This window comes from Corythoichthys intestinalis, chromosome 15 (assembly GCF_030265065.1).
Source record: "Corythoichthys intestinalis isolate RoL2023-P3 chromosome 15, ASM3026506v1, whole genome shotgun sequence".
Classification (NCBI taxonomy): domain Eukaryota; kingdom Metazoa; phylum Chordata; class Actinopteri; order Syngnathiformes; family Syngnathidae; genus Corythoichthys; species Corythoichthys intestinalis.
In genome coordinates, this window is record NC_080409.1 from 41610508 (window position 1) to 41632690 (window position 22183).

Genomic DNA, 22183 nt, shown 5'->3' on the forward strand with positions numbered 1-22183 from the left:
ATAGATCTTTTTTTTTTTAATATCGCAATATAATATCGCAATATATTGTAAACCTAAAAAAAATCGCAACAATAGTTTTTTCCAATATCGTTCAGGCCTACCATCTAGTGTATTTGTTGAGCTTTCAGTAAATGATACTGCAGCCATTTAACTTCTTCCCAAATGCATGATGGGAAGTGCAACCATGACTGTGCGTAGGGGCACCAATTGATATGTCTTCTCTGCGTTGGGAAAGACCATAGGGTGTTAAGAAAATGATCAACTACTACCTTTCTTCCCCACATTGCCTCCCACGGTGTTTTTAATTGCTGAGAGAGGTATTGTAAGGCTTTATCCAATTAAAAAATTGCTCCCAAGGCTGTCAAAATTCTTTCTACTCATTATACGCTGCCTTTTAACGCTATCTATAGGTAAAACGGCGTCTGTATAGATTGAACGCGACAATGCGTGAGTGGGTCGTGCAGCGCATGCGTTAATTATTTAACGTGCTTAATTAAAAAAATTAATTACCGCCGTTAACGCAATAAATTTGATAACCCTACTTGAAGCCAAAACTACTCTGGATGAGTGTAAGACATTTTTTCTGTCACGTTAAATGCAATTAGAAAACGATTTAAATAAAATATATATATATATTAAAAAAAGGCATGTCCGATATTTTTTTGCCGATTCCGATACTTTGAAAATGACGTGATCGGACCCGATCGATCGGAACATCATTAGTCGTAATGTCTAGTCGTTTCTACAAGTTCAAGCAGCAGTGTTTGATCGACATGTTCTTTTTAAAAATATTACTGGAGAAAACAAGCAGAAATAACATGGATTGTATGGAAAAGTGGCATGGAAAATGAATGAATGAATGTATGCGAGGATGTGTCACGGTCTAAAAATAGCATTCGTGCGGTACGCTGTACCAGTAACCCGGTAATATTCGTCAAGTGACAATCTAAGTCATCACCCGAGCGTTCCTTGCACGCTTAAAACATGGCGCCCCCCGTAGTTCAAAACATATATTAAATGTTATAGATTTTTATATCAATGGCAATATTTTATGTGTTTCTAATAACATATTTTAGTAAAAGAGAACAATTGTGGCTTATTAGAGCCTATAAGTCTTTAAGTCTGAGGTTCCCTTTAAGGAATTAGCATAGGGTTTTGGGCTGTGGAACAAATTCATCGAATTATAATGTATTCTTATGGGAAAATCCCGCTGGATATACCACCCTTTCTACTTACAAACCAGGTCCTGGAACGAATTAAATTCGTATGTACGTAGAGGTTCCACTGTACTTTAAAACGTTGCCTGAACATTTGTGGTTTTATGTTGGAGTTTGTCGAAGAAGCACCGTGCGAATGCTTGCTCTTTTAACCAAGTTAAGTATGCAAAATGTGTAAGCGTGACTTCCCCCGCATAGTCTCAATATCAAGTCTTTCCATGTCACAGAGGTTGCCATATCTGCAGTTACCATGTGAATGTCATTGTTTCTGCTTGAGTGCATTGAAAAAAAGACCTAAATTTTGTTGTTTTTCTGCTTTCACAGGAAAAAAAAAGGCCCGATCAAAGCAATTCTCACCCTGAAGCCAGACATGTCTTTTCAAGTTGGAAGAGACGCCAGGGAGGATATGCTTGTTTTTTTTCCTGCAAAAGGAGAAGCAAGAAAGCAAGGCGGGATTCACTCGTAGGTGAAAGTCCTCATGAACAAAGTTTTTTCTTTTTCTTTTTTCTGAAACGCCACCCTCAAAAAGCAACCAGAGACCTCTTGACAAGAAAAATAACAAAAACAAATAAAACATGTTTAAAAATGGAAGACAAAATATATGAAAATAACATTTATCCATGAAATGCAAGTGAATATACTGTATATGTGGCGGAAAACACTCAGGTGACTTGAAGTTCCGCTCTGAGACACCCGATTTGGCCAAATTTCAAAATTGTCCTCCTATATGCATGTGTGATACATCATTGGAAAGCTTAAAATCTCTATTTTGTGGGGGAAGAAATTTCTTGAACAGGAGGGCATTTAAAAAAAAAAAAAAAAAAAAAAAATTAAACCCCTAAGCCCTAACTTGAGGTGAGAGTGTGAGAGGCATAATTAAAGACACCATGATTTTAACGAGATACTGTCGCGTACTTACCTTGTTTCGATCCAAAAACTCTGTGTAGTATGTCTCGACACAGCTGTGAATGGCCACAACTGGACTTTTTGGAGATTTTATGGGTGAAACGCGGTAATATAACAAGGATCGCAATGCAGAAATCAAAGACATCAAGGTGTGGTCGAGATTTTGTTTTTCAAATATTTACTCTTTTAAAAGTTTTTTTTTTTTCCCAATTTTTCTTTGTTTGGATCGATTATTTATCATCTAAAAAATCAGGGAAAATGCGACAGTAACAAAAAATACAATTAAGCAATAGTAATGAGGCAAATATCCGTGATCTTTTTACAGACACCATTTTTTTTTCATTGTGAAGTTATATGTTTAAAAGTTTAAAATATGCGAGTGAATAATTTCATAAGGTCATTTTTAAGCTGAAATGATAGATGTTTCGGTTAATAAATATTACTGCTTACCTTTTTATGGCTGGGTTGAAACAAAAGCGGTTGCACGGTTTCTGTAAACGGGGGTCTCCAGGGTAAAACGGACAAATGAATGTGCCATGAAACTGCTATGGCAGCATATACAGTGGAGCAAATAAGTATTTAGTCAACCACTAATTGTGCAAGTTCTCCCACTTGAAAGTATTGGAGAGGCCTGTAATTGTCACCATGGGTAAACCTCAACCATGAGAGACAGAATGGGGGGGGGGGGGACAGAATATCACATTGTTTGATTTTTTAAAGAAATTATTTGCAAATTATGGTGGAAGATAAGTACTTGGTCAATACCAAAAGTTCATCTCAATACTTTGTTATGTACCCTTTGTTGGCAATAACTGAGGCCAAACGTTTTCTGTAACTCTTCACAAGCTTTACTGTGGTCCCAGCTCTCTGTAGGTCATTCACTAGGTCCCCCCATGTGGTTCTGGGATTTTTGCTCACCATTCTTGTCATCATTTTGACGCCACGGGGTGAGATCTTTCATGGAGCCCCAGATCGAGGGAGATTATCAGTGGTCTTGTATGTCTTCCATTTTCTAATAATTGCTCCCACAGTTGATTTCTTTACACCAAGCGTTTTACCTATTGCAGATTCAGTCTTCCCAGCCTGGTGCAGGCCTACAATTTTGTCTCTGGTGTCCTTCGACAGCTCTTTGGTCTTGGCCATAGTGGAGTTTGGAATCTGACTGACCGAGGTTGTGGACAGGTGTCTTTTATACCGATAAGGAGTTAAAACAGGTGCCATTAATACAGGTAACGAGTGGAGCCTCGTTAGACCTCGTTAGAAGAAGTTAGACCTCTTTGACAGCCAGAAATCTTGCTTGTTTGTAGGTGACCAAATACTTATTTTCCACTCTAATTTGGAAATAAATTCTTTAAAAGTCCAAGAATGTGATTTTTTTTCTCACATTCTGTCTCTCATGGTTGAGGCCTCTCTAATCTTTTCAAGTAGAAAAGAAGAACTTGCACAATTGGTGGTTGACTAAATACTTATTTGCCCCACTTTATACATATTGTACTATCAAACACAACAGTTATTTTGTTTTAAAATAATGCAGTTTATTTTGAAGAGGGATTATTTTAGGGATTATTTTCTGCCATATATATTAGGGCTGTCCCAAACGACTAGTTTCCTCCCAATTAGTCAGCCGACTATTTTTACGATTAGTCGACTAATCTAATCTTTTTTTTTTTTTTTGTACTACTTAAATAATGAAATTTTTGTTGAAGCTTATTTATTCACAAAAACATTTTAGAACACCTACATTCGTTATGAACGTACAAATAAATAACATCAAATCAATAATTAATAACAATAATAAATCAATAATAAATCACAAACAATGAGGTCAAATGATGCTGGCATTAACTAGTGCAAAAAAAAAAAATGTAAACGGAAACACTGAGACTTCACCTCTTTAACAGGAGTCAAAACAATTCTCACTCTTTTTGTGGTATGTCATTGTCTATATTGTTGTAAATGTTAAAATGAATTGCAATGTCCCGGACAACCATTTTCAGAATACTTTGTGTGAGTTCAGATGCTTTTTCTGGTGTGCATTCCGCATTTTTGGGGGAGGGGAAAAACTGTTCAACTTTTGTTTGTTTTAACCTGAAAATAGATCAAGTAGAGGGCACACTGAAATATTACCACAACTATTTTGAATGAGAGGCACACATACTCAAAGTAACAAAAATTAAATATATAGTATTAATTTTATAGTATACTATATGTATATACACAATGATATTTTAAATTATAAAGTGACTAACATTAGTGCAGTCATGGATTACAGTAAGCAGGCCAGTGCTGTTTCCATATATATTTTCACTATATTATGTACAGGATGTATGTTTATATTTTCCCCAAGTGGGAGCTTCCATGATCCTAATAAATTTAATAATAATTTATATATAAATGTATATATATATATATATATATATATAATTTTATTAAATAAAAATGCACGTTGATACGACGCACATACAGGTAAATTCCATTTTAAAAAATCGTGAGAAAGTTGTATGGACTTACAATCCGCTAGCTTGTTGTTTCTTGTTGTCTTGGAAAATTATACTTGGGTGACAGCGCTTCAAGCGTTCGTTCATAGCCGACGTGCTACCGTGGTATGCGAGCTCAGCTTAGCAAAGAGTACACACAGTGGCACCCTCCATATTTTCCTTGAAATTATTCCAGGCTCTGGCTATTCTGGTCCGCTTTTTTGGCTTTATGCCACTTTCATGTGTCACCAATTCTGCCCTTTTTGGTAAATGGCGGTGTTTTCAACTCCTCGCCATTGTGAGGAGTGAACCGGCGATTCACTTGGCTCGTTGTTGTCGGTTCGGCCCATGTCCTCCTCAGGAAGGCGGCGGCGTGCATAAAAACACCGAGAGGCGTCGGATGGCTCTTTATGGATACTTTTATTGTCCAAAACAAAAACGCAAGGGCTGCAGCCACTGAACTCCGCGCACTTTCCAAACTCACCGATCTCACTGCCTCTGTTTCGCTCCCTCTCTCTCGCTCGCCCACTTTCTTCCTCTTTGCTCAATCTGACAATGCCGGTCACATTGAAATAACAGCGGACTGCTTGGGGGTGTTAGTAACAACTGCATGCATCGCGAGCGCCCGCCATTCTAAACTTTATCCGCATGTAATTTTTTTTTTTAACCCGTCGATACCTGTCGACGGTATGTTTTGCCCGTCGACGCATTTACGTCATCGATGACGTCGACAACGTCGACTAGTCGGGACAGCTCTAATATATATATAGTATGATGAAATTCTCTGAAATGCTGGGCATCAAACCAGACTGCCCATGACAAAAGTAAAGTTTCCCGGAACACAACATTGCAGAGCGACCTCACGTCGGTGTCCACAGTACTTACTGGAACGCTTCCATCAGCAGAAATTCCAACTTCATTCCATTCCATCGATGTTTCACAGCAAATATATTCATGAAGCCATAGATTTACATCGGGCTAGATTGGGTTGTAGAGCCAGTAAGCCATGTTCAGATCCACATCGGTGGCACACCCACAACATGCATGTGTGCATCCAAATCCTCTCTTTTGTCTGTGTAGAATTGCAAATATGAGCCTTGCAACGCACACGCACGTCTTCCCTGTGAATATTCAGGATTAAGAACGTTTCTAGCTGCCAGTGCACGTGTCCCACAAGCAGACGGATGCTATACGACATGTTTAATCTTTAATCAAGGGGACTGAATTACACATTATAAGGTGGGATCCAGTGGAATTGCTTCTCCTAAAACTGCTGCTACTGCTATAACGCATTCTGCTGCAGTTTAAGGAGGCGATTGCGCTCATGTTAGGTCTACCTGGAAAATCCAAAGCAATAGAAGTACAATAATGCAATTCTAATTGTAGAACTGTTTGGGAGATTGATGAATGTTCATATATTTTTCATTGTGTGTATAGAATACGATACAAGTACTAAAAGCTGTTTTTAAAGGGAAAGATGACACCATTTAAGACAATATTTAAGTATGCAAATATTTGCCTGGCACAGCCAGACTATTCTCCCTGTATTTTTCAAACACTGTGAGAAATAGTCTGGGACCCAGCCCATTAACGGCCTCTCGAGCAAGGTACAAAATCAATCGCCCAATCAGATTCGTTCATTTGCGTGACGTGTTCTTAACGAGTACGTCACTCTTGCGCGCCGAAAGTCGTCTCTACAACAACACAGATGGTGAATGGGAGAGCCGAGAATATGTTCCAATCCGCGGTAAAACAAGTTTTAAATGACCAAAAACACATTGAAAAAAGTCATTGACAACAGTCAACATGGCTCGCGCTAGCCATGTTGAATAAACTTCTCCATTCTCCGCTCACGCGAATTACTTGTCGCTTAAACAACGATGATCTGATGGTCCACACCGCTGTCTGTTTGCTGTGGCTTGCTCCGCCCTCGGAATTTGATCCGCCGGACGGTATGCCAGGCGATGCAAATAGTGAATTTTTTAGACCTCTGATGATGTAGAAAATCATGATTAAACACAAAAAGCATTATGACACATCCTATACGTGCAGTTATATCAATACACAGACACACTGGGTTTGAATGATGTCACCAGAACAGGCAGCCAATCTGGAATTGGCTTAAATAGTACCGAATTGATAAAACGGCTGCCCCCATGTTAAGCGGCCACTTCAAAGAAATACTGGCTTTTATTTAGGTTTTTTTCTCCAATATTACACATTAGAAAAATGAAATTCTGTAGTTTTATTTATTTTTCTGAATCTAATAATATACTTTCTGCTGGTTTACACATGATAAAGATCTTGTCTTTCCCTTTAACTCATTAGCTGCCATGATGTGAATGGTTGCTGCCATTCCTTCCAGTCCAAATGGTTTGGATGTCTATCGCCGTCAATGGCACTGAAACGTGTTAATTCACTGCCAGGACACTTTTTGCAAAACATGAATGAGAAACATTTTGCTTGCTTTGATATATAGACGGTACACAAGAAAGCCCGCCCGTATCGTCAGACCAAAGGACATGGTTCCGGTAATCCATGTGCTTTGCTGACATGTCTTCAGCAAACTGTTTGCGGGCTTTCTTGTGTACCGTCTTCAGAAGAGGCTTCCTCCTGGGGTGACAGCCATGCACACCAATTTGATGTAGAGTGCGGCAGATGGTCTGAGCACTAACAGGCTGACCCCCCTCCTCTTCAATCTCTGCAGCAATGCTGACAGCACTCCTGTAATGAGTCACATGACATTTTGGAGAGAAAATGACGAGCAGTACTCAATTTGGACATGTAGGAATGTACATTTTTTCATTGGGGTTTACTCAGTTTTGTTGCCAGGGAAAGTAACTCTATTATATACCGTATTTTTCGGACTATAAGTCGCCGTTTTTTTAATAGTTTGGCTGAGGGTGCGACTTAGACTTAGGAGCGACTTATGTGTGAAATTATTAACAAATTATGATACCATTTCACATGTTAATTTGGTGTTTTGAAGTGACACTGATGGTTTCGTAAACTTGTTAGCGCGTTCTTTATGCTATAGTTATCTGAAAAACTCTTAATAGCTATGGCCACGTTCGCGTTCCGCCTTTGGCAACGTGTGTTAAATTGTATTATTGACTTTTTTATATTGAAATGCATGCTTTGAGTTTGCGGCGCTTTCACGCCCACGTGGGGGCGCACTCGCACTTGTTTACGTGAAGAAGAGCGTTCACACGCCAGAAGAAGACGGACAGCTATGCAGCTCTGAGTGAGTGGGTGAGTTAGCGAGAGAGAAACACGGCTGCGAACCTACGCTCATTGTTTATGCATGTAAAATATCTCTACATAGGCAACGCCTGTGTGTATCATCTTTTCTGTTGTTGTTGTGTTTTCCACCCACGATCGGACACTTAGAGCCAGTTGTGTGGTTGTTTGAACGATGCGCTAATGCTAGCGAACGCATGCTAACGCATGCTGTGTGTCATTGCTGTAATAGCACCTAATTATCACTTTTTTACGTTGATGCGAACCTGTTCGGTATCGTGTACGTAATTGATTCAGCAAATTATACGAACGTCCACCATCGTCATTTGGGAGTTTAGCAAGCTGCATAGCCAGGACTGAGCCGTAACGTCCTGGTGGGGACAGTATATTCGTATTTCGTTGTTCATGCACTGTACACTGTACACTTATTCAGCATGTTGTTCTCTATTGTATTTTTATATTAAATTGCCTTTCAAGATGACATATCTGTTCTATGTGTTGGATTTTATCAAGTAAATAACCCCCAAAAATGCTACTTATACTTCGGTGCGACTTATATATGTTTTTGTTCTCTTTGTTGGGCATTTTATGGCTAGTGCGACTTATAGACCCTACTCACGTGACGTCACAGCCACGCCCCCGCGCCATGTTGTCCGTATACTCGTCATGTTAATGCATTAGCGCTTCGTAAATTCCTCCTATTATGGCGTGTTTTTCTGCTCGTTAACATTAATAATCAAAATGGTGAAGTCGTGTGTGGCGGTCGGTTGCAAAAAGAGAGAAGATAGACGGAGAGACTTGAAGTTTTACCGTATTCCGAGAGACCCGGAGAGGAGAGCGAGATTGACTGCTGCAATTCGACGAGAAAATGGGCTCCAAACGACTACCACAGATTATGTAGTAGTCATTTTATATCTGGTAAGATGCATTTAATATATATTTAGAGGGTTTTGGGCTGACAACCACAATTCAGATCATTGCTAGGCTAATCGCCGACAACATACACTCAGACGTTGTGAATGGACTACCTGAAAATATATAATTATAAGGGGATAATAAGACAGTTGTCATACAATTAATTTACAATTTCACTATTGAGGTCAAAAGCCAAAAAATAAATTCAACTAGGGACAATCTGGAGTAGTGCTATCGCACTTCATATTTATTACATATTATATATGTATGTAGTGAGAGTGCTATCGCTAAACCATATACACATTAAAAGCCCTAGCTCCATTGACAAATGACATGAAATACATTAGACTTGACAGTGGATGTTAGCAAGAACAAAAAATTTTGAATTGAAAATTTCGTAACTCACCTTCCGAGCACAAGATTCCTGCCGAATTTTCGTGTACGAGGACCTGTTTCACCCAACCAGCAACGTAGCATTTATAAGCCTCCAAGTTTTTCAAACTTTCGTGAGAATAGGCTGATTTTGTGTGGACAACATAGTTGTAAATATCAGGGTCAGGCAAAGATGGCGAAGACAACGGGTCGAAAAACATCGATTTAGGCATCAAATACGGATCTGGCGAATGGATAAACTGAAGCTTTTCCACATAACGCCTTTTATGCAACACATCCAGTGAGTTTACGGCATCCGAAAGCACTGGGTCTTCCATGAAATGCATTATAAATTGCTCGATCAATTGAGACCATTGATAATACAGACACAGAATGACGGACAATGGGGCGGAACAATACAGCGATCACGTGATTTTGTGACGTCGGTGGGTAGGGTCTATACTCAAGTGCAACTTGTAGTCCGAAAAATACGGTAAGCTGCACACAGACTACTTTTCATTGTGTTAAAGTGTCATTTTGTCAGTGTTGTCCCATGAAAATACAAATATCTGCAGAAATGCAAGGGGTGTACTCACTTTTGTGATACACTGTATATGTGTATATATACGTATATTGAATGTATAAACCTTCCATTTAAACTGGGGTGTGTAAACTTTTTACATCTTCAAACAAGACACAAGATTTTTTGGGATGTCATTGGATTTAATGAAGTCCATTTCACTCTAGGTATTCATGAGAGTGAGACGTTCAGGTATACTGTGTCATCGCCCCTGAGTCCTGCATAATGTTAAAAAAAAACGCACGGCAGTGTGGGTAATCGCATTGCACCACAGCCCAATTATTTCAGCCAATTTTCCCGACGTTTGAGAGGCGAGTGGGGGAACGCTCAGACTGGATAAAAAGCCGTCCAAAATCGTCTTGGCTCGTAGCTGTGGCGATTTGTCATCGTAATGGAGACTGATTGCTCCTCCATTTTGTCACGCTGTGAACTGTGAGCAACAAGAGAGTGGGACATCAAAGTGATATTTTTTTGTGTTTTTTTCCCCTGTAGTTTATACTTTGCTTCAAGTTGAAGGAGAGCATGCTGAGTTCAAAATGGATGCACCACTGCCGCTTCTTTGTCGATTCCACCCGACTTTGCAGAGTCACGCCGACGCGAGGACTTGGCCTCCACACGTCACGTGCAATGGCCTACTGCAAGTATCTCTTTTTTTTTTTCTATTCAGGAGGAGGGGCAGCCTTCCTCTGTTTTTCCTCTTCTCGTTCCTTCCTGACCTTCAGGCAGCACACCTTTCTCCTCATCAATCCCGCCGCAAATAAGAGGAGAAAGGTGAAGTTGAGCAGACGAATGGGCCCCTCGTCATTCCTGTGCTGAACGTTGACCAGAACGTTGGAAATTCCACATTGGCATGAAATGCAAATGGAAGTAACTACGTTTTGTGTCGTCAAAGACAATATTTTGGGAAATACAGCTACAAGTAGGCATTTGTTGAAATGCTATTTTAGAATGGTATTTTAAAATGATTGTTTTACAACACATTTAAACTATAATAGGCAGAATTATGAAGTACGTTAAAATTTCAAACATTTGGAAAAAGACAATATAAAATAAAGATGCTATGTTTCTTGTATATTGGAAAATGCATGTGGTCATAGTAAATATTAACTTAAAAATCAGACAATGAATGAAAATAACACATGCAACTCATAATGAATATATTAACATCCATATAATGCATGGTAGAACAGACAATTATAATACAGTATAACCTTATTACAACGATATTACAAAATATCATTGATATTTTCAAATTAATATGAGCCTAAAAGTCGGTGAATGGATAAACTTACGTTATGTAAGTATTTTTGTGTGTGTTTTTAGAATAATGTTGAATATATATATATATATATATATTTATTTATCAAAATGAAACTTATTTCCAATTATCATCATTATTTTATTGGTTTTGAATGTGTAATCTGTGTCTAATTATGTAAAATACTGTATTGCTACTCCACACTCTCTATTCATTCTTTTTTTTTTTTTTTTTTTTTTTTTTTAATATTCTCAATTAATGCAATCAGTCCGTGCTTTGGTTCATCATTTAAAGTGCTATTTTAATTGAGTTGAGAAAATATGCCATATAAAAATTATATCTATGGCAGAAAACACAGACAAGGCTGAAAAAGCAGTTTCTGCCCTTCCAACCCTCTTAAAAATAAACTGCTATATTTTAAGCCAACCGAACTGTTGTGTTTGATAAAACTATATGTCTATATGTTGCCATAGCAGATTCATGTCGCATTAAGCCCCCGAACTATTTTTAATTTGTCTATTTTACCCTGGAGACCCCCGTTTACAGAAGTCACGCAACCGCTATTGTTTCAATCCAGCCATAAAAAGAAGGTAAGTAATTATATTTATTATTCGAAATGTCTGTCATTTTTTTAAAAAAGACTTTTAAAAAATTATTCATTTGCATATTTTAAACTTTTAAACAAATTACGTCACAATGAAAAAAAATACTGTCTGTAAATAAGTCACGGATATCTACCTCATAACTATCGGTAAATTGTATTCTTTTCTTACTGTCGCATTTTCCCCATTATTTTAGATGATACAGTATATAATCGAACCAAACAGAGAAGAAAAATTGAAAAAAATGTTTAAAACGGTAAATATATGAAAAAGACCATTGTTATATTACCATGTTTTACTCATAAAATCCCCCCAAAATCTGCCTGTGGCCATTCACAGCTGTGTCTTGACACTCGGTAATACATGCTCAATTGAGTTTTTTGGACCAAAATCATGCCGTCTTTAATTATACTCTCTTATGCTCTCACCGCCAGTTACGGTTTTGCTGTTTAATTTTTATTTTTTTGAATGCCCTCCTGTTCAAAATTTTTCTTCCCCCACAAAATTGAGATTTTAAGCTTTTCAATGATGTATCACACATGCATATAGGACAATTTTGAAATTTGGCCAAATTGGGGGTCTTAGAGCGGAACTTCAAGTCACCTGAGTGTTTTCCGCCATATAAAGGAAATGTCACCAGTCTATTAAAGGTGAAACTACACTACTTTAATAGAGAAATGCATCGAAAAGTGACAACATTGCAACAAGTGACCACACGTCACAAAGCCATTTATTAGCAAAGCCATATTTATAGAATCTAAAATATTGTTAATTCGCCTCTGATTTGGTTAGCAACAACGTTCAAAAAGGGCTTTACCAGTTAACTATTTAATGACCTTATGTGAAAAACAGAGAGGCACCCAAAATGACAAATCAGTTCAAACACAATAATACCATTACATTATCTACCATTGACAGTGATAGCCGTTTGATCTGTGGACAATTAATTAAACGTGTCGATCAAAACAGATTTCATGCTTCTAACCCTTTATAGGGCACTCATTTAACTCATTGGCTGCCATTGACGGCGCTAGACGTCTAATCCATTTTGACTGGGAGAGGCTGGCAGCGAGTGATCACTGGCGCACAAACATGAGCATTCAGTCAGTATTAATTATGTTTTTAATTAACACTTTATTCATTCATAAGCCATTTCATTCTTAAAAATATAATAGCAATGATTAGTAATGAAAAAGAAAACTGAGACCTGGCGTCACCATATATTTACATCACATTTTGTAGGCCACACTTGTATATCAAATGTTAATATTAGGGCCTACGTGCAAGGGCGTAGGTTTGCATTGGGATGGTAGGGACATAATACTACTATCATTTCAGGATTTCAAATTGTCCCCACCCACTTTTAAGCAACCTTATTTGCATTACTAGTATATAATGACTTCAGTTATATAGGTAATTTAGATTGTCTTCCCATATGTTGTAAGGATAGAATAGACCCTACCATTATTAAGTGAATTATTTTTGCATATTTACATCGACCCCCTTTCACTTGGTGAATGTGCCAGTCCATTTTTTCCCCCCTCAAACGGACATTTGATTGGCTGATGACCTGCCCCCCGATACAATATGCCGCCCCCTCCACCCCATTCAAAGACGAGGGATATAAGTTTTTTTTTCCACTAGCAGCAGTTACTGTAAGTAATGTAAAAAGTAGGGCTGTCAAACGATTAACATTTTTAATCGAGTTAATTACAGCTTAAAAATTAATTAATCGTAATTAATCGCAATTCAAACCATCTCTAAAATATGCCACATTTTTCTCTAAATTATTGTTGGAATGGAAAGATAAGTAAAGTAGTGATTGAAAATACACCACATAGTGTAAATGGCGAGTCAATGGAGAAATTAATTAGAGATCTAGCCAAGGCAAAGTCTGAGTAAGTTTTATGTGTATTTGGCATAGCTATTTTGATTGGGAATGCCAGTTCTCTTTGCATTGAGCGCTTTTCTTTTTGTGAATATTATTTTTTTGGAGAGATTGGAATATTATTTTTGTAGTGCTTTCACTAAATGATACTGTAGCAACTTAATGGTTCTACCCAAATGCATGATGGAAAGTTGGTAACCATGACTGTCAGTGGTGGCTGCAAATGGTATACAGTATGTCCTGCCTTGCGTTCAATTAAGTGTGTCCAAAAAAAATGATTGTCTCCCGCTTCGCCTAAATGCATGCTGGGAATTTGAGCAGCCATGACTGTCAGTGATGGCTGCAAATGGTATACAGTATGTTCTACTTTGTGTTCAATTAAGCGTGTTAAGAAAAAGGTTGTTAATGAACGCCTGTGCCCCCTTGCATTTCTCTGCCTTTTGGCTCCCAATGTGCTAAAACGGCGTCATTGTAAACTGTTTGTGGCAACGGGTCATTCCGTGCATGCGTTAATTGTGTCAAATATTTTGACGTAATTAATTTTTAAAATTAATTAATTTTAAAAATTAATTACCGCCCGTTAACACGTCGTCAATGTTGTGGAGGTGGGGAACATACCACTTATTTTGCGGCTGAAAGTGCTACCTGCATCAGAGTTAGCATAACATTAATCTGTGTGTATTTCTCAAACTCGAGGAGGAAGCTGCTATGAGAGAAATATCCTCCTGGATGTTTTCTACTGTTAACGTTAATCAAACTGTAAGACGTAGTGAACAAAGGTTCACCCTCTTCTCCCTAGTTTTAATTTTTATTTTATTTATGTGGTCTTAAAGCATTCCAAAGGAGCTTTAAATTTTTGGGCTGTGCTGGTGGACAAAGAATGCTCCATTTTTATTTATTTTTGTTATTCCCTGACTAAGAAGTTTTTGTAAAATTTAATTGATCAATTAATGTTTCTTTTGTAGTTTTTGAAAACAAAGGTTTGAATTGAACGGTGTATAGCCTGAACCAGTACATACTAGAAATATATAGAAATAAATCTACTAGAAATAAGTGAAATTATCTACCAGTGCTTCAAGTAAATTTTTACTCGGATTTCTTGAAATAAGAAAAATAGCCAGCTGAAAATAAGGCTAACATACATATTTTAAGCAAAATGCTGAATTCAAGAATAGATATTGTTCAAAACATTATTTGAAAGCATTTTTTTCTTGATTTAGACTTTTGGATGTATGGGCTTCATAAGAACAAATAGTAATAGTTACGAAAAATAATCCAACACATTAATCTGTTAACTAGCCTTTAACACTCAAAACAAGATTGGAGAAATTTTTTCCACGAGATTTAAGAAAAATGATCAAATTAAGATGTTATAAATTTGCCGTGTGAAAGTCAGTATAAGTCAATACAGATTTATTTTGCATTAATCATTTAGCCTATCAATCACTTGGGTTCTTACTGGTGAGAAATGTCGCTCTGACCAGATTTAAGAAAAAAAATCAGATTAAGAAGTTATACATTTGCAGTGTGGAAGTTAGTATGAGGCAATACAGATTTATTTTTGCATTAATCATTTAGCCTATCAATTAATTAGGTTCATATTGGTGAGAAATGTAGCCCTGATCACCGTTCACCCAATCTGTTTAAGTCCTATTAATGTCCCGTCCCCAGCAAAAAGTGTACATGCAGGTTATGCTCTTATATCGTCCCTACTAATATTGACACCAAACCTACGCCTTTGCCTACATGACCCAAAATGTCAGTGCATGTGAACGACAGGTCTTTATGAGATTACAATTATTTTTATTTTTAATTACGGAAAATAGTGTCTAGCCCTATAAACGATTTCGTGTGGATATTCAATGCTGGATCTCATGCAGATGAGTCTAATGTTTTGTCCGCTGCATATATTAATGACTTGTGCATCATTGATGCGGCACCTCCCGTGTGAAAGGTGTGTCCCGCAGTGGAGCGGGCGTGGCTACAGTCACTGCACCAAGGCTACACACACACACAATCACACTCACACCTACAGTAAGCACTCCCACAAAAAAAACACTGCACCTCACACACTTGCAGTGTACATGAATCCCACTTTTTATTTACTCGTCATTCCTTATTCCGATGTCTTTTTGGTTACATTTTCAAAGCATTCTTTGAAAAACAAAGCAAAACCGTAGCACCAGAGCAGTTTGTATTTTTGATTTAAAAAAAAAAAAAATCTTAATTTGTGCTATTTTTCTTACTTTTGATTCATGGGGGAGGTGAGCATTAAAAAAAAGGACTTCATTTCCCACCGCTGAAATGAAGCTGGTTGTATGCATATGCAATTCACTGAAATCACAATAATAGCATTTTTAAAAAAATGGGAATTATTTAGCATCCAAGCAGGGGGAATACGCTTTTCATTGATAACGAATATTTTATTTATATGTATAATATATATTTATATATGTATACATTTATATCATGTCTATATACAAGTATGGCACTTGATTACACAAAGAAGAAAGAAAAGAAGCAACAGCAAAAAAAAATATAAGAAACAAAATCTCTTACACTTAATAAATGATGCCAAAAATCTATGGGCGCTTTGGTGTGTGTGTGTGTCCTACAAAGCAAAAACGTGAAGGTAAAGTCACAGACGTTAGCGTTTGCAGCGACGGTTGATATAAGAAAGTAATGGAACGGCTTTATGTTTTAAGGTCAAGTGGTGTGACACAGGCAACAAAAAAAATACCGATGTGTTTATAGTCTCTATATATCTATATGTATATGTATATATTTGTGTCCTTTTGATGGTGCCACTTAACTACAGGTTGAGGTTTTTAAAAAAGAAAAAACAAAGCACATTTTTGGATTAAGCATTCAGGTGTTTACCTTCTTTTAGTGCATTCTTCAGTCACATTAGGTACATAATGCTTTTCACAGGTTTTGATTGCTGTCAATCTCACTAGTGTTTCAGTGAATTTATCCTTGGAAAGGTCAGGTGTACCTAATGAAGTGTCCAGTGTGTATTTTTTTGTAAGTATGATCGCTGTTACGGAGTACAAACTGAAAAAGTTGCATCAGTGCAATCATAATGATAAATAAGCAAGCCGGCGCACGCGTAATCCAAGCCCATAATTCATGGAAAGAGAGGGAAAATCAACTTGCCCGCTGTTGAAAAGTAATGACACGGATTCAGGCGTGCGTAATAGTCAGAAGTTCCAAACGCAGAAAGGGTGGGGGTGCTAAAGAGTGGATGCGGGGTGGATGGGGGGGCTTCTCCTATTCAGACGTAAGCAGAGTCGCTGGATTGCGTGCGCCCGAAATTGGGCACGCTCATCCGCGGCAGGTCCTTGTTCCGGATCTCGTAAATAGACTTCCGGCGGGCCTGCACACCGCGCACCGCCGTCTTGATCTTGCGCCAGCCCAGGTGGTTGAGCTCGGCTAGGTTGAGTACCACGCAGAAGCCGCTGACGGCGAACATGAAGACTAGGAAGACCGTCTTCTCCGTAGGCCGCGACACATAGCACTCCACGTCCTTAATGCACGGGTAGCGGTCACACTCGTACACCGAGGGCACGTTGAAGCCGTACAGGAAGTACTGACCCACCAGGAAGCCGATCTCCAGCGCGTTGCGGAACACCACCTGGATGATGTAGAAGCGCGAGATGCCCTCCTGGCGCCTCATTTTGGACTTTGTAGTTCTGGCGGCCGCCGAGTTGGGCATCTCCTTCACCTCCAGGCAGTCGGGCTCGGCCTCCTTGGTGGAGTTCTCGCTATTCTGAAGCACAACGCCGTTGACCACCGTGTTTTTGATCTTCTTGGCCGAATCGTCGCCCCCGCCGCCGCCACCGCCTCCTCCTCCGAGGATCCCGCTGCGCTTCAGCAGCGAGTCGGGCTCCTTGTCCAGGGTCAGGTAGACGGTGGAGTAGCGCCGCTCCTTCTGCTTGGCCGACTGGTGCACCGAGTAGGTGATGAAGCACAGGCTGGGCGTGCACACCATGATGATCTGGAAGACCCAGTAGCGGATGTGCGAGATGGGGAACGCCTTGTCGTAGCACGCCTGGTTGCAACCCGGCTGCAGCGTGTTGCACACGAACATGGTCTGCTCGTCATCGTACACCGTCTCTCCGACGATGGCCACGATCAGGATGCGGAAGATCACCACCACCGTCAGCAGGATCCTTTTTCAATAAGGAGAAAAAAGAAGTGAAAACAAGTGAACTCATCTGGAAGGAGCACAAAGACGCGAGTCGAGTGTGTTTTGCGCACGGGAGCTGTCCGGCGCTGAAGCGCTTTTCTTCCTTACCCCAATTCAACACTACAGGGCAAACCACAACACACACACGAAAACGAGGAGGGGGTACACACGGGTTCCTGTGAGGGGGGGGTGCACAAGACAGAAGCTGGGGGACGGTGGACCATGCTAAAGACGATCCTGGAGGCTGCTGCGGCTCTTTTCCCCTTCTTCTCGCCTTACCTTCCTATCATAGTAGAGTGCTGCTGGACAGCAGCCTCCAGGAGCCTCTCTAGTATAGTCCATTCCCCCATTTCTGAGCATCCGGAGGAGCAGAAGAGGGCACAAGTGGTAGTGGTGGTCCGGCAGTCCTTCGCCTGGGAAAAGAAGTCTTTGTTTTTTTCTTGCTTTTACTTCCCCCCCAAAAAGAGTCGAAGCCTGGCGTCAGAGCGCATCCCGCCGCGCCGAGCGTCTCTTTGTCTTCTTGCGCGTCCCGCTACGTGTGCCGCGCGCTCCCACCGCCGCACCGCCGCCACGTTGTCCCCCGTCATGTGGTGGTGGTGGGGGGGCCGGTGGGGGTTTGACTTCTAAGCCCTCCCTGCTGTATGTGGACGATCCTCACATCAGGTGCCCGCGTGGAGGGGAGCTGGCGTTGAATGGCTTTGCCAGCATTAATCCGCCTTTAAGTACAGCCCCCACCTCCTGCTCTTCCTCCCTGCTCCTCCTTCTCCTCACGCACGGAGCCACGCGCGCGCACGATGCTTCGGAGTCAATCACTTCACTTGAACGTAGGATGCAATTGATGCGCGGTAAAGTATGTACAATTAGGAGTCCAGATATTTGATTTAGTCCTTTGTAATATAGTTAGTCTAAAAGCGTAATTACTCAAGTCAGTTCCAACTTGCGGTCACAAGAGCAATTGATTTTCGCCGCTTGCGTGGGTTTTCTCATAGGCGGAGTTTGACTTTTGGGGCAGGGGGGGCACAACATGTTGATGAACCCAAAACGCAGTGTCAGCAATAAAATTAACTTACAAGAATATTTATAATCAGGGGTGCACATAATTTTTTTGCCCAGGTTCTCAGAGGAGAACCTGGAGATGTGACTTGGTCCTCATTGAGCTTGAGAGCCGACCCGCCTGATGCGATAAATTTATGACAAGCTTTACTTAGAGCCAATTAACTTTAATTATATATATATATATATATATATATATATATATATATATATATATATATATATAACAATTAATGCTTGATTAACATCAACTGAACAACAAAATTGCCATTACTTTGAAGTGAAATGTAAATAAATAAAAAGCACCAATTCAAAATAAAGGGCATTATGCAGCTCCCACATTAACTCCAAGCCTTTTTAAAAGTGGGATGTCCTCCTCATAAGACCTCATTGAACGTACATGTTTAGCTTTGTAGAATGCGAGCAAAAATACGTTTGTCAGTGCATGTCGCTGTTCATTACCTTTATTCCGCCACTTGTCCATAGGGTGAGTGGGGTCCTGTTTGACATCGATAGTTTGCTTAATTGCCACATGCACTCTGATTTTTTCATGCTTTTCAAAGTTTGGATGGCTGAAATTCTTTGACCCTACATAAAATGCACTGCTCTTATCGGGGACATTGGGATTCTCACGGCACATTTTGTCCCGCATTTCCGTGCGAGCATCATTTGCTTCTAGCCATGGCACCTCCTGCAGCCACTTTTCAGCAAAAGTCCTTTTTTTCGGTAGCTCCGGTGACGTCTCTGTCGTCTGTCTGTCTTTTGACGGGGGTGGGGGAACAAGGAAGTAATTACTCAGTGTGGCCTGCCTCTTCGACATTTTGAGAAGTTATTTTCTCGTGTCCGCCGCAAATACAGTGGTCAGCCATCGGTACGCAAAAGCGTATGGAAGCCGTTGCGGGCCAGCGCGTTTGTCTACGTCCAGTACGCATGCGCGCATGCGGACCACTTATGTGAACCCCTGTTTATAATAATAAGTTGACAATGAGCGCTTTTTGTTTCCCATCATTCTTGAGGGGAATTCTAAATCAGGCTGCTTAGGCAATACTTTTCGCCAAATTCGTCAACCATGGACTATGTTACGTCCGCTGGTGTCGTGCCAATGTAGTTACCCCAGTCAAAAATTGACTAGGGTAACTGGGTAATTGAAATTTGATTATTCAATTTAAAAAAAGTTGCTTCAATTAAAAAAAAATGTTGCTTCAACCAAAACATATATTTTCAATCAAAAAAAGTCGCTTCAGTCAAAAAAAAAAAGTGTTGGAATGCGGAAATTGAAACTCAAAAAAATGCATGTGAAAGTTATTTTTCTTGGATTGAATTTTTTGGGGACTGAAGCAACTTTTTTGATTGAAGTAATGTTGATTTGTGTTTGGGCCACATTTTGGCTTTATTATTCAGGCAAAAAATAAGTTGCTTCAAATAATATATATTTTCAAAAAGAAAAGTCACTTCTATCAAACAAAGAAAAATTTCAATCATAGAAAATGTTTTTTGAATGCGAAAAAAATATTTGAGATTCAAAAATTAGCATTTGAAAACTTAATTTTTCATTGAAAAAGTTTTATTTGACTGAAGCAATCCTTTTTGTGTTTGGGCCATAAAATGGGTAGGACATTTGTGTCTAAATCATTCAATTCCCCCCAAAAAGTTGTTTCAATCAAAAAATATATGTTCAATCAAAGAAAAAAATTATTTGAAAAATAAAATTGCCCTCTCCTAATTTTTTTTTCTCGATTATATGCAAAGCAAATGACCGTCTAAGGTGCTAGTCACATGATCTGTTAAGAAAATATTTTTGACCTATTATAAAAATATATTTTTTTGTTCATTTCATTCATTTTTGTAGAAGTTTTATTGTTTTACAACTTTTATATGTATAGTAAAGTCAATTTCATGCAGTGACACTTTTCAGCCACGGGGGGGTCTGCCCCCCCCCCTTAAAATCCGCTTATGGTTTTCTCCTGGTACTTTGGCTCCTTCACACATTCCGAAAACATTCAAACAGTGTTGTTTTTGGCAGCTCTTTTAATTTCCGTCTTTGTCTTTTGAAAGAAAATAATTATTACAGGCATAAAAATATCTCACCTTTAGGTGAAATTCGTCGTTTTTAAGTCAAAAAGGGTGACCTACATGAATTGTTTAGATCCGAGGGAAACATTTTTAAGGGAGGGGGGCGGGGGCGGGAGATATCTTTAATGTTGGAGGTTTGGTATGCAAGCGGGGAAAGCGGCACAAAGCCAAAAAAGCGCACCAGAGTGGCCAAAACATTGACTTATTTCAACCAACCAAACAAAGGAGGGTACATATTTGTGTCCTGTCTCTTCAATGCCAAGCTTGACTGCACGTCGGCCGTGAATGAACACATGAACGCCACCCAGTTGTAATTTTGGAAGACAACAGGAGACAAAAGCTAGTAGATGGTAAGTCCATCTAACTAACTAACACCATGTTTTATTGAAGTTGTTAAGCCTGTCGCGATATGCAATGAGTCCATTTATCGCATGGTAAATAAAAATGAGGGCGGTAATTTTCACGCGCTGACTAATCTAGAAAAAATTAGTCGTTTCGTCTGTAAACTTCAAAAGTTTTAGTCCAGGAATAAAGTAATAAACGAATAAAAGGTTTCCAACAATATTTAATGTACATTGAAAGACGAGCACATTATTGGAACGTCTGCAAGGACATCAACATCTTAATGATGATAATACACACTCACCAGGAAAAGAGCACATTATTTGCAATTGATTAAACACACTTTGGCGCCACGAACTGAATGCAAAAAGTTTTGCAAGAGTTTAAGAAGACACTCACCCAGTCACCATGCTAAATTATGGAATAACGGGAGCAATTTTAACAACTAACAGTTGATTCACAACAATAAATTCATTGAATGTAGTTTAAAGCTGCTGACACAGAATGGGGACTGGAGTATTTTATTTTATTTACTGTTATTTTTGTTTATTTGTTTACTGTTATATGTTAACTTGATACTGAAATAGTTTGGTTTAGCCTGAGAGGATTTTTGAACAATTTTGGAACTAATGTACAAAACATTTAATTAAAAAAAAAAAAAAAAAACGAGGGGGGTACATCAATAATCGCTTTATAATCGAATCAGAGCCTCTGAATCGTAATCGAATCGCTACGTGCCCAAAGATTCCCAGCTCTAATAGCGACGATGTATACCCTACGGCAGGGGTCCCCAAACTTTTTCCTGTGAGGGCCACATAACTTTTCCCTTCTCTGATGAGGGGCCGGGGTCAGTTTGTAACAGAAAAAGTGTGACGATTGCAGGAGTGCCTAAATGTAAAAAATTATTTTTCTGAAAGCCACAATCAAATAAGACTTTCTGGATTCTTCACGGAACAAAAGTAAATAAAATAGAAATAATAATATAATAATAATAAATAATAATAACACTATTAATGAAATAGATAATAACCAGATAACCCTCTCTGAGTTCTTAACAGAAAAAGGCCAGGA

At 39.1% G+C, this 22183-nt stretch overlaps 1 protein-coding gene and 1 long non-coding RNA gene across 4 annotated transcripts in view; one reads left to right on the forward strand and one right to left on the reverse strand.

Moving 5' to 3' along the window:
- LOC130931307 (uncharacterized) overlaps positions 1 to 11010 on the forward strand; it is a 118783-nt gene extending 107773 nt beyond the window's left edge. For 2 of the 3 annotated variants that reach the window (XR_009067191.1, XR_009067189.1), the window contains 2 exons: positions 1542 to 1683; positions 10200 to 11010. This is a non-coding gene — a long non-coding RNA (uncharacterized LOC130931307). The remainder of the gene's footprint in view (positions 1 to 1541; positions 1684 to 10199) is intronic. The other variant, XR_009067190.1, reaches the window with a different exon arrangement.
- Positions 11011 to 11352: 342 nt separating this feature from the next.
- Positions 11353 to 18332, reverse strand: LOC130930559 (gap junction delta-2 protein-like). Its single transcript, XM_057858497.1, has 2 exons — positions 17924 to 18332; positions 11353 to 17627 (listed from the first exon to the last, which is right to left on the reverse strand). Exons 1-2 carry the CDS (start codon positions 17992 to 17994, stop codon positions 16730 to 16732), a joined length of 969 nt encoding a protein of 322 aa, XP_057714480.1. The 5' UTR covers positions 17995 to 18332; the 3' UTR covers positions 11353 to 16729.
- Positions 18333 to 22183: the final 3851 nt, after the last annotated feature.

Coding starts and splice junctions, on each gene's coding strand:
- LOC130930559 (XM_057858497.1), bottom strand. CDS start 17,994: ATGGGGGAATGGACTATACTAGAGAGGCTCCTGGAGGCTGCTGTCCAG. Junction 17,628..17,923: donor CACTCTACTATGATAGGAAG/GTAAGGCGAGAA, acceptor TTATTGAAAAAG/GATCCTGCTGACGGTGGTGG.